General features: G+C 34.1%; 2 protein-coding genes across 3 annotated transcripts; both read left to right on the top strand.

The window, feature by feature from the left end:
• The first annotated feature begins 4558 nt into the window (after positions 1-4558).
• LOC122309961 lies at positions 4559-5162 on the top strand. The gene has a single exon (XM_043123795.1). The coding sequence runs from the start codon at positions 4559-4561 to the stop codon at positions 5153-5155; it is 597 nt and encodes a 198-aa protein (XP_042979729.1). The 3' UTR covers positions 5156-5162.
• LOC122309960 (rust resistance kinase Lr10-like) lies at positions 5161-9130 on the top strand. Of its 2 annotated transcripts, XM_043123793.1 has the most exons (4): positions 5161-5389; positions 7033-7071; positions 7568-7591; positions 7837-9130. In XM_043123793.1, exons 1-4 carry the CDS (start codon positions 5161-5163, stop codon positions 8934-8936), a joined length of 1392 nt encoding a protein of 463 aa, XP_042979727.1. In that variant the 3' UTR covers positions 8937-9130. The 2 variants fall into 2 exon arrangements, with proteins under 2 accessions (XP_042979727.1, XP_042979728.1); XM_043123794.1 differs by lacking the exon at positions 7568-7591.
• The last annotated feature ends 3864 nt before the right edge of the window (positions 9131-12994 follow it).

Below are 12994 nucleotides of genomic sequence, written 5' to 3'. Positions count from 1 at the left end.
AATTAACATTGAGCTCACAAAACTTTCAAATGATACCGGCAACGAACACAACAAAATTAATGCTTGATCCTCATCATCAAGCTTAATATCAATATTCCTTAGATCCATAATAATTTTATTAAATTCATCTAGATGATCGGAAATAGGAGTACCTTCCCTCATCTTGAGAGTGTATAGTCGCTGCTTCAAATACAAACGGTTGGTGAGCGACTTTTTCAAATACAAGCTCTCAAGCTTGGACCAAAGACCGGAAGCGGTCTCCTCATCAGCAGCCTCCCTCAAAACTCCATCTGATAGTGAAAAACTGACAAGCCTTGTTGTTGTAACAAAGCCTTCACCCTGATGCACCACAAGCTAAAGCTGTTTTGACCGTTGAATTTCTCCACTTCAAACTTTGCCATAGCCATTCCTCAAGATTCAAAGAGCCTGACGCTCTGATACCAGTTTGTTGGGAATGGACCGAACAAACAAAGGCTAAGTTGAAGCAAATAATAGCGGAAGCAACAAAAGAAATGACAATCACACAAAGAACACCAAGATTTAAGTGGTTCAGCTCAATGTGAGCCTACGTCCACTGTCGGGGTCGGTTTCAAACGATTTCACTATGAACAAAAGATGGAGTACAAGAGTATTGATCACACAAAATCGTTGATCCTAAAGCCCCAATACACTTAATGGACTCTTAGGATTGTATACAAAAGGATTCTCAAAACTCTCTCTAACTTGGCTGCTGAGGGCACTTCAAACTGAAGAGAAAATGATGTATTTATAGCACAAGGCGCTAATCAGAACATTCGCTCGAGCGGACGTCGAGCGAAGTGTCGAGCGCACGTTAGGGTTGCATTCTCGCTCGAGCGGACAGTCGAGCGGAGTTCGAGCGAAACTCTCTGGAAGATTTCGCTCGAGCGGACTGTCGAGCGGAGCTCTCTGGATGAGTTCGCTCGACAGTTGCCCCCCAAAAAATATATTTTCAGCAGGAAATCAAGCCAAACTCAACACTCCTTCAAGCATTTTGATAACTCTGTTCATTGATGAGACTGCTAGGCTTTAACTTTATGCACCATAATACTTTTATCATCATCTTATTACACATTTTCCTTTCATCCTCTATAGCATCTTGTATTTTGATGTCCTCTCTATCATGGAATTGATCATATATCCAAGTGGGGAAGTAAATTTGGCTTAAATGTTCTGTAAATGCATTCAAGCCTTTTCTTTTGCTCACCATTTCCATCAACAGCATTCCAAAACTATAGACGTCAACTTTGTATGAAACACCTCCAATATTTTTGTAAAGCATTTCTGGAGCCGTGTATTTCTCGTCGTTAAGAATGTTGTGAGGTTTAATATCGAAATATAAAATTTACATGTCCCATCCTCGATGTAAATACACAATCCCACAAGCTACTCCTATAGCAATATCATATGTTTTCACGTAGTTGAGGATATTTGCCTTTGATGAAAAAATGTGTTTGTTAAGAGATCCCTTGGGCATGAACATATATAAGGGCACGCTTTGAGCAATGAATACAAAAGCCAATGAGTTGCATTATGTTCATGTGACGAATCCTTCCAATGGTTGCTACTTTATTGATAAAAAATTTACCCATTTGCTTTGGACTGGCCTAATATCTTTACTGTCACAAGATGTCTACTTTTATGTTCCTTCAAATACTGTATCATATCCTCTTTCACCTAATTGTTTCCTAAAACGTAGCCGCACCAGCTGCTAATAATTTCGTTTCCTTATAAGGACTAGTATTAAAACGAGGTTGGGCTTGGGCTTAGGGTGGTATTATATAATTAGTTTGAAATGAAAAATTAATTTAGAAGTTAAGATGATATAAGTTAAGATGAAAGTTGAAAATTGAATAAAATATTGTTATAATATTATTTTTTAATATTATTATTATTTTAAAATTTAAAAAATTAAATTATTTATTTAATTTTATGTAAGAATTTATAAAAATTATAATAATAAAATAAGATGAGATGAGACATATTAAAAGTATTTGTCTATCCAAATTTAGCTATATTTGACTATTCAATATTATATCTTTGATATATATATATATATATATATAGTTTTGTGAGGTGTAAGTACGTGGTACATCTCCCACAAAGTCAATAGTCTTCAATAATCGACATCATCTCGCATAAGCAGACATTTCTTGGATGCTTCACCATGCCAAAAAGTCTAGAGAGAGTCTGTCAAAAGTACTCCATCCCAATTTTTCATCTGGTTCATAGAGGGCCGGGAGGGCGTGTAATCTGGGTTGAAAGAGTGTGACCGAGTGTTTCTTATCCAATTTCTAAACAAATAAGTACAAGGCGTGTATTAAACGATGCATTAACATGAGCTGATTTCCTTTTGTATTTTCTTCACGTGAATCGTGAATCACACGACATGATGAGCAGTCGTGTCTATATAATTTCGTAGCGAACAAGTTGGCTGACAAATCAGTCCTACCAATGAGAAAAAAGCTACTTTGTCCTCCGCTTTGTTAAAAACATAAATAAATAAAGAAATGATAAAAATAAAAATTATTTAATAATTAAGAAAGTGATTTTAAATATATTAATATATTTTTTATTTTAAAAAATATTTAAATATATTATTATAAAAAAAAAAAGAGCTAAAAACTGACTAGGTGCTACTCAAGCGAGTGGCACGGATCCAACCAATAAAAATTTTGCATCGTTTCTCACAGTACGCGCAATTGACTCCGTCAACCCATGCAATTCTTTTTCTCGTAAACTTCTCTTGAACGCGGGCTTATGCCACTTACTACAGCTTCCATGTACTCTTTCCTTTTGGTCACGACTCCTACGAATTATTCTAATGTTAAGAATGGATCTAGGTCTGCTTTCGACTCCTCTTTATTTCAATATTCCGAAAAGTTCTTCTTTTTTCTTTTTATTTTGGCCGTAGAGCAAATGTGATGGATGTGTAGGAGTTGTGCACGATAGAGCAAATGTCTCGGATATCATGGCCAGGACATTTTTATGAGGATCCTAATATTTCTTGTATGGACCTCCGCTATTGTCATATGGGTTTGAGCTTTCATGGTACCTAGTTTATTCTGATCTCCAACTCGATCTTGGATTAAACCTCTTTTACATCTCAGAATCAATGAACAAAATGATTATATCGACTGGCTTTGGACTTAGTTTTCAGATTATGTAAATCACTTCCTATATAAATTAACTGATCACTAACCTTTATTTCTTGTCAGCAATGTACGCAGCTTATTATATATATTGGATTATGGCTCATTGGTAAGAATTTGTATCTCTCTAATCTATTTCTCTTCTTTCATCTTTTACCAGATCATTCCTTTAAGCAACCAAACATGATAGTAGTTTAAACTTGCAGATAACATAAAGATATATACAGAAAATGATTTGTTCACGCATAGGATCGGATGTGCAATATATCCCCATATAATATTGGGCACACACTCCAAGCTTGACAAGAAGAGGTAAAAGAACAACACCCAACACCCAAACCACCGACTGCAAGCTTAGGCACAGCTTCTAAGCCTCACTCAATAGGAAGTCACCAAGTTACTGGACCGCTTGGGGATTTCCTTGCTGCGCTAAGACAGGACAGCTTCAAATAACAATCAAACAAATAAAATTTGAGGTCACTTCTTGCTCCAACTCGATTACACTCATGTAAGGGACTGCGAAGAAACAATACCAGTAAGACTTCCTACTTCAAACAGATATACCAACAATCATACTAATTCCAACCAAAAAAAATACCGTAACAGTTATTCAAAGCTTCGAACATCATTACAGAACCAGAGACAAGATGTTTGGTCCTGCACACAGAAATTGCAGCTTGTACATTTTAACAATCATGGAAACTACAAAACAGGATTCGTGGAACACAGTTATTCAACTTACCCATCAAAGCTTCACAGAAAGATAACGAATGGCTATGGACCAAAGAAGGCCGGCCCCAACATATTATGCGGGTAAAGACACCTTTCTAATTTGTACCTTTTTGCCTTCGTGTGCCTGAGAATGGACCACACAAAGCCCTGCAAATTACGGGGGAGAGCGTGTAAACTGGGTTGAAAGAATGTGATCCTGTACCTGAATGTTAAAAGAGTGTGATCGCGTGATTCTTCTCCAATTTCTGAACAAAAAGGTAGGCGTGTATAAGACGATGCATAATTAACATCTATTTTCTATTTCGTTTTCGTCTTCATTTCAATGATGAATCGGCACGAGAAGGTAAGTGGCTATAATATCATGAGTAGTCGCAATCTGTATAATTTCGTAGTAAACAAGTTGGCCGATCGACAAACCACTTTCCACTACCAATAATAATAAACTTGGACTCATCTCTCACAATAATCACAATTGACTCCGTCAACCCATGCAATTCTGTTTCTTGTGAACATTAATTCTTGAACGCGGGCTTATGTTTACTCCTCCTGTACCTGAATGTTTGTCTACAGAGAGTTGTGGAAACCACGACTTCTAGATCTCCATAATCCTCTCTCTTTCTCTGATCTCCCTCTCTGGCTCTCTCTGTTAATTGTTGATGACAAGAGGAATGACAGCCTTCCCTGCTGGACTCATGGTCCTCCTTATAGCTGTTGTGGTCTTCCTCCATCTTCTTCCTCAAGATAACTATTGTGCTCCTTCTTCCTGTGGCAATATCCCCAACATCAGCTTTCCGTTTCGATTAAAAAGTGATCCACTGAATTGCGGAGACACAAGGTATGAGCTCTTATGTGATGAGAACAACCATACGTTGTTATCTTTACATGGTAGTAAATACTACGTAAGCCAAATCGATTACAACAACTACACCATCCGAATTATAGACGCAGGTATTCAGGAGGATAATTACTCCTTCATCCCTTGTTATTCTCTAAACCGTCGTGGTTTGAATAATTGGGATTCAGATTCAGGATATGTAATAGGTTTTTGGAGAAAACAAGCAAGATTGATAGATGCATCAGAAGTTGTGGTTATTGTGAATTGTGAAAAGCCAGTGGCTCCGGTTCCTCTTTCCATTTCGTCTCGACTTCTACGAATTGTTCTAATATTAATAATGGATCTGGGTCTACTTCCAACCCCTCTTTGTCTCAATATTCCAAAAGGTACATATATCTTATTGTTGGCAATGGAGTGAAAGCGATGGATGTGAGGGAGTCGTGCACCATAGAGCAAATGTCTCTGACATCGTGGCCAGGACAAATTAATGAAGATCCTAATATTTCCTATACAGACCTCCGCAATGTATTCTCATATGGTTTTGAGCTTTCATGGTTCTACTATACACGTTGTGTCAGTTTAAACTGCAGATACAATGATTGTTACCTCGGTGACGATAATCAAGCTCATTGCGTCGACCAACGGGGATGGGGTGAGTACGTAATAAATTTGAGATCCGAATTCTAATGAGATATTATATATATATATATATATATATATATATATATATATATATATATATGTATGTATGTTGATCTATCTCTGTTTTGGCAATTATTAAAGTACTTCTTCCTTGACTGAATTCTGATTAGCACCGTTATTGTGATCTTCAACAATTATATATATGACTAATTTTTTTAGGACGAAATTTTTGAAACATTCTAGGGTTGATTTTCATGGTGTTATCAATTTTACTATTTTTAGTGCTGATGGATATGTTGATTTTCATCATGTTGAGTGATGAATATATATATATATATATATATATATATATAGTAGGTACCCGACCTGACAATACTAATTTAAAGGGATACGTGATAGGGGCTATCATTAATATTTTTATTTGCCGGAGTTCTTCTGATTTTTAATTGAAGATGATTAAGTTTAGTCTACATAGGAGTAGAATTACAAAAGTGATTTTATATTATAATGTGTCGGTCAGTTTTCTTTTGAGTTGATTTCTTTCTAAGTCAAGATTTTGCAAAGTCAGCATGATTTCTTTTTTATAAAAGGATTTTATATACGCATAGTAATTCTCTGAAAAATTTTCCTTCACAACAAATTAAGGTTTGGCATTCATTGCATGCTCAAAAGTTGTTTATATTTATTGATAACATAAATGGATAGAGCTAGCTGTTTATACAGTTTTGTTAAATCTGGACTGTTTCGATTATTTAAATCACTTTTTAGTTTCTTTTCTGCAGGTAGGTATTACATTTTATATTTATTGATAACATAAATGGATAGAGCTAGCTAACATGTCACATTTTAACTGTCTTTTCATTTTGATGAAATTATATGAAGTCGCTTAAAACATCTTACAACAGATATTGTGATTGAGGATAATAAAATACAATACAAGAAGTAGAATTGCTAATAAATAAATTAAAAAAAAAAAAAAAAAAAGCTTTGATAGGCCAATTGTCACACCCTCATCTGGGGTGAACCCTTTAACCTGAAGTTCATAATAATATGAACTTAAACACAAAAAGTCCTCTAAAATCAATTGTCGCAAAAATTATTCCATGTATAATAAACTAAATACTAGCAAAATTTCTCTTAACTTAAACAAATTCACTTATACCACTTGGTACTTATTTCACATTTCTCTTATAATCCTGTCATGTGCCATCTACTCCAACTGTCACAACCATCAAAGTCAACTGAAAAAATGGCGGAGATAAAGGGATGAGTCCAGCAAACCTATCTTAGTGTGTAAAAATAAGCCAGTTATAGAATGCAGAAACAAATAGTTCCCAAAAATATAGCAGTAGTATGTTTAGAAGCATTTCATTATAAAAATAATATATACAAAAGACCTTAGGTACAAGATACTTTCAAGTCACAGACCTATTTTAGTCTATTAATAATTTTGATTCTATAGTTGACCAATGCCATATATATGTAGCCCATTGTTGGCTCAATCGCTTTCAATCTATTATTAGCCATTTGTTGGCTTTGACCTATTATCAACCCATTTTCTACAGTTGTGATTAACTAGCATTATAATGACCTGATTTTTAATTGAAGATTCCTGACACTGATGATATACCATTTTTTGGTCAAACCATGCAGGATTTAAATATTTCTTACGACGTCTTCAGGGAAATGTAGGTGAGTTTTCTATCTCCATATATATATATATATATACATATAAAAGATGTACATTGGATGTATAATATAGCATTGATTGGTGGTAACACAAGCTGGTACGTATTATAACCTTGTGCACGGGCGTCAGTGATCTCAAACTATTGGGTTAAACCTCTTTTACATCTCAGGATCAATTAATATGCCGATATGTCGGTCAGTTTTCTTATGAGTGGAATTTTTCAATTAACTTGTTTCTAAATCAGACGTTGCCAAGTCAGCGTTTTCCTTCCAAGCCCCTATTATGTCCTTATAATAAAAAGGTTGGTTTCGATCTATGCATGCCCAACCCAATCTACAGAAAGAGCCCAGACTTAAAAAAAATATACATGCAACTATACAACTAATTATTTATATTTATTGGTAACATAAATGGATAGAGTAGTTGTTTATACAGATTACTTTAATCATGAGTTTCTATATAAATTAATTGATCTCTTTTCTCATGCATGTGTCGCAGTTTTTATTGGATTTGGGCTCATCGGTACGAATCTGTATCTCTCTGATCTCTTTGGATTCTTTCATTTTTAACAGATCATTCCTTAGGCAACAAAACATGAAAATAGTTTAATTTCTAATAAATAACTAAATGCTAACAAATTAAAGTTTTGAAAGTCACGCAGTTGTAAAGTCTAACTATCTTTTCAAACAAACCAAAATGGGTACAATATGTAGTGAAACAATATTAGCATCGTTTTCTCTTAATTATTTTGGTGATTTTCTTTCTAGGATGGTATGTGGCCGCAATCCATGCACTAGGCACTCTATTTGTGATTGCATTTTTGATATATAAATGGCGAAGGAGGCACTTATCCGTGTACAACGCTGTTGAAGAATTTCTACAAAGCCAAAATAACCTCGTGCCAATAAATTACTCCTTCTCAGAAATTAAGAAGATGACCAAAGGTTTTAGGGAAAAATTGGGTGAAGGAGGATATGGCACAGTATTTAAAGGAACACTTCGAAGTGGATGTTTGGTGGCAGTAAAAATGTTAGGCCAGTCGAAAACAAATGGGCAAGATTTTATCAATGAAGTGGCAACTATTGGAAGGATTCATCATGTTAACGTGGTACAACTCATTGGTTATTGCGTTCATGGATCAAAGCGTGCTCTTGTATATGACTTCATGCCCAAAGGATCTCTAGATAAATACATTTTTTCTTCGGATGAAAGTATCTTCCTAGATACTAAGAAAACATATAATATTGCTCTAGGAGTGGCTCGTGGGATTGAGTATTTACATCGAGGATGTGACATGCAAATTTTGCATTTCGATATCAAACCTCACAACATCCTTCTTGATGAAAATTTTATCCCTAAGGTTTCTGATTTTGGCTTAGCAAAATTGTACCCGATAAAAGACAATACTATTTGTTTGACTGCTGTGAGAGGGACATTGGGATACATGGCTCCTGAATTATTCTACAAAAACATTGGAGGTATTTCATACAAGGCTGATATTTATAGTTTTGGAATGATGTTGATGGAAATGGTGGGCAAAAGAAAGAACTTGAATGCTTTTGCAGAACATTCAAGCCAGATTTACTTTCCTACCTGGGTGTACGATCAATTCAACGATGGAAAAGATATTGAAATAGATTGTGCCACTGAAGAGGAAAAGCAGATTGTTAATAAGATGATCATTGTCGCATTATGGTGTATACAAATGAATCCTAGTAATCGTCCTTCCATGAACAAAGTTGTAGAAATGCTTGAAGGAGAAGTTGAACACTTACAAATACCATCCAAGGCTCCCTTATCATCGCCAGAGAGAGTGATAAAAGATTGTGAAGATAATTCAAGTCAAACTTCTTCATCAACTTCTTAAAAGAAAAGTTAGCATCCATGTTTTGATGGGGATCATGCGGACAACTATACTCTTCTCCTATTTGAACGTAATATATAGAAGGTACTTCCTATTTAATAAATCGAGTCTCATTTTGAGAAAGTTAGGATGCTATTCTTCAATTTGTATCAGATATTTCTTTCACTTTCGTATATTAGATTGGACTATATTTGGCACTCTATTGCATTTTAACCAATAAATTGAAAATCTTATATCCATACACCAAATTTACCTGATAATTATTCAAATTGATGGCTACACGTCATAGTGTCCGAAACAAAGCAATTTATATACTGAAGAGAAATGTTGTAATGTCCCATCTTAGATTTTGTTATCATCTCCAGCTACATTTATTTATGTGGTATATTTTAAGTAATTCTGTATATCAAAACATAAGCAAAAATTCTGTTAAGCAGAGTTAAAAAAAAAAAAAAAAGCACTCAAATCTGTTCGAAGCCCAAGACAATTTCTAAAAGAGGTTATTAAGATGAGTTTTGATACATACAAGTAAAGTCGCGTACTAATCTACGTACCAATACTAATTCATTCATACTTAAAATTTAAATTAATATTGTTTTCAATAAAATTTACTTTTTGACCAATCACATCAAGTTAGTGCGCATATTAGTGCACAATTATACTTGCAATTATATTTTTCTTATTAAGATTTGGATGTGATAAAACAAGAAGGGAAACTCTAAGGCAACTCTTTAAATGCTGAGCAGAAATCAATAACTATGAATATGAAGTGTTAAACCTAAGGTTTTAAGTTTTGTGTAATTATATATCTACACATGAATTTTGATGATAACAAATGAATTCAAAGAATAAAGAAGTCTCAAACTCAAGTTGTCTACACAATGGAGTCAAGCACATCAAGGAAACAAGCATGAGCAAGAAGGGAACAAGTTCACATTAAAGTTATAGAGTAATGTTGTAAATCTCTTCAAAATTTGAAATTAGGATTAATGCTCAAAATTAATATTTTATCATAAAGCATTAAAATACATTTTCCACATGTGCATGAATATTTTGAAAATTAAATTTGAAAATTTTGAAAGATGATTGATTGTCATCTTTCACATGTGCATACCTTGATTAAAGGGTTGAACTTTAAAAATATTAAAGATGATTGATTGTCATCTTTCACATGTGCATGTTTTATTTGAATATTTTCAAAAGTGATTGATGCTTTTCTTGACTTATGCAAAAGGTAGATTGATTTTGTTTGAAAAATTTGAAAAGTAAAGTGTGTCATATGCAAAAAGTAAAAGATTAGGTTTGAAATATTTGAAAAGTAAAGTGTGCTCCTTTTGTCATATGCAAAAAGTAAAAGATTAGGTTTGAAGTTTTTGAAAAATAAATGATGTTGTCTTTGACAATTGAAAAAGAAGAGCCTTTTATTTGAATTTTTTGAAAAAGTGAATGATGTTGTCTTTGACATGTGAATCTTTTTTAAATTTGAATATGAAGTCTTATATGCCTATAAATAGATCATTTGAGAGCTTCACATTCACAACATCCAGAGCATACAACATTCATTCAAAGCTTTCATTCTCTCTTCTCTAAACATTGAGCCTTAATTCTTGTTCATTTTGAGAGATATAGTTTGCGATGTATTGTTCTTATTTCACTCATTGAGGAGTGTTTTCTGATAACCTACCCACTATCAGCTCTTGTATCAGAAAAATGGTGTGTATAACCCTTGTGCGTGTAGAAAGTATTCTACACGGGGAATAGTTGAATCACCACGTGTAAGGTGATTGCAAGTGTAGAGGGTGTTCTACACAGATCCTTTGTAGCGGTGTTGTTCAAAGGTGTAATAGGTTTCTATCTCCACCTGAAGGAGATTGAATAGTGAATTCGGGAATCCTCAAGGGGTAGCTTGAGGCGAAGACGTAGGCAGTGGGGCCGAACCTCGTTAACATACTGAGTTTGCTTCTCTCTTACCCTTACTCTTTATATTTATTGCTATTTCATATTTTGTTTATATTTTATATATTTGATTTATAATTGTTATTTTTTTAATACAACTCAATTCACCCCCCCTATTGTGTTAGTCATCTGGGCAACAATTGGTATCAGAGCTAGTTGACCTGTACTGTTCATACAGGCAGATCACTCATGGGAACTCTCGCTTGTGACTGTGTCACCGAAGCAAGACTCTCCGACCATGAGTGACGGTGCACCGGTAGAGACGGTGGCCGGCTAGTCTGGTAGGTACAATTGTTAGGTGACATAGGTGCTGCCTATGATCAGTAACAATTGGTATCAGAGCTAAGAGCTCTATTATAAGATTAACTATCTTTTGAGTTAAGATCTTATGGCTAACATTGCAGTTTCATTTGGTGAAGGTCAATCTAGTAGTTGACCTCCACTATTTTGTGGAGATAATTACTCATTCTGGAAAGTTAGAATGAGAATATTCCTTCAGGCTCAAGGTCGAGAAATCTGGAAATGCATTGTAAATGGACCTTATATTCCAACAAAAGTGGTTGATGGAGTAAGGGTCAAAAAGGAAGAAGAAGAGTTTGATCGTGAAGACGATAGACTTTATACTTTGAATTTAACTGCTATGAATTTATTATTTAATGCTCTCAATGGAAATGAGTTTAATAGAATAATGACTTGTGCTACGGCAAAAGAAATTTGGGATAACTTGGAAGTTACTTATGAAGGAACTTTGCAAGTTAAGGAGTCAAAAATTTATATTCTTACTCATGAATATGAAATGTTTAAGATGAATGATGATGAATCTATTTCTAGTATGCACACTCGTTTTACTAACATCATAAACAGCTTGACAGCTCTTGGCAAAATTTATTCCAAGGTGGAGATAGTAAGAAAAATTCTCAACTCTCTACCAAAACGCTGGGAATCAAAAGTGACAGCGATTCTTGAAGCTAGAAACCTCAAGAAGCTCGAAGTGAATGAACTCATCGGGTCACTTATCACCCATGAGTACACATTGAAAAGAGGAGAAGAAAAAGGAAAGCCAAAGAAGAGCTTGGCACTTAAAGCTGTTCCTCATGAAAGTGAAAGCGATGACGATGAGGAAAATAAAGACAAAGATGAAGAAGTTGCGATGATAACAAGAAGAATTCAGAGGTTCTTAAAAAAAAAATAAAACTCCTCCGAGGAAATCCTTCAAAACGTTTTCCAAGAAAGATTCAGGTAAAAATGACACTTTAATTTGTTATAAATGCAATAAGCCTGGTCATATCAAGCCAGATTGTCCTCTGCTAAAAAAAGATCGAAACAAGGGCAAGAAAGTAATGAAAGCTACATGGGATGATGATTCAAGTAGCTCAGATAGTGAAGCAAGCAATGGAGAATCAGCAAATTTTTGTCTTACGGCTAAAGATGACATTGAGGTAACAAATCTTGATAATATTGAAGATCCTTCATATGAAGAATTACAAAATGTTTTAGAAGAGGTTTATGAGGAATTTGAAAAATTGGGTATCAAATATACTGCTTTGAAAAAGAAAAATTCTTCTTTAACAAACGAAATCGATATTTTAAGAAAAGAAAGTATCATTTTGAAAGATGAAAATCTTGAGTTGAATAAGAAGAAAATCGATTTAGAAAATATTGTTGAAAACTTTACGAATGGAAAAAGAAATTTTGAAAAACTTCTTGGTAGTCAAAAATGTGTTTTTGACAAGGCAAGTTTGGGATATATGCCAAAACAAAAATACAAACCTTATAAAAATTTCTTTGATAATCCTTCTACATCAAAAACCAATATTCAAAATTCTTTTCATAAAAATAATTTTGTCAAAAAAAAGATATTATTATAATCATTCAAGTTCTTCATATATGTCACATGCTCTTTGCAATTTCTGTAATAGAAATGGTTATAATTATCATACTTGTCCTATTAGAATAAATCATACAATGACTATTAGGGCCATATGGGTACCTAAAAATCTTGTTTCTTCTAATACTAATAAATAAATGACCCAAAGAACTTGGGTACCAAGAAAAATCATTTTAATTGTTTTTATAGGTATGCATGAAGTCATCCACAAGTAAAA

The sequence above is a fragment of the Carya illinoinensis genome, chromosome 5, assembly GCF_018687715.1.
Source record: "Carya illinoinensis cultivar Pawnee chromosome 5, C.illinoinensisPawnee_v1, whole genome shotgun sequence".
Taxonomy (NCBI): Eukaryota; Viridiplantae; Streptophyta; class Magnoliopsida; order Fagales; family Juglandaceae; genus Carya; species Carya illinoinensis.
This window is presented reverse-complemented; position numbering and strand designations above follow the sequence as displayed.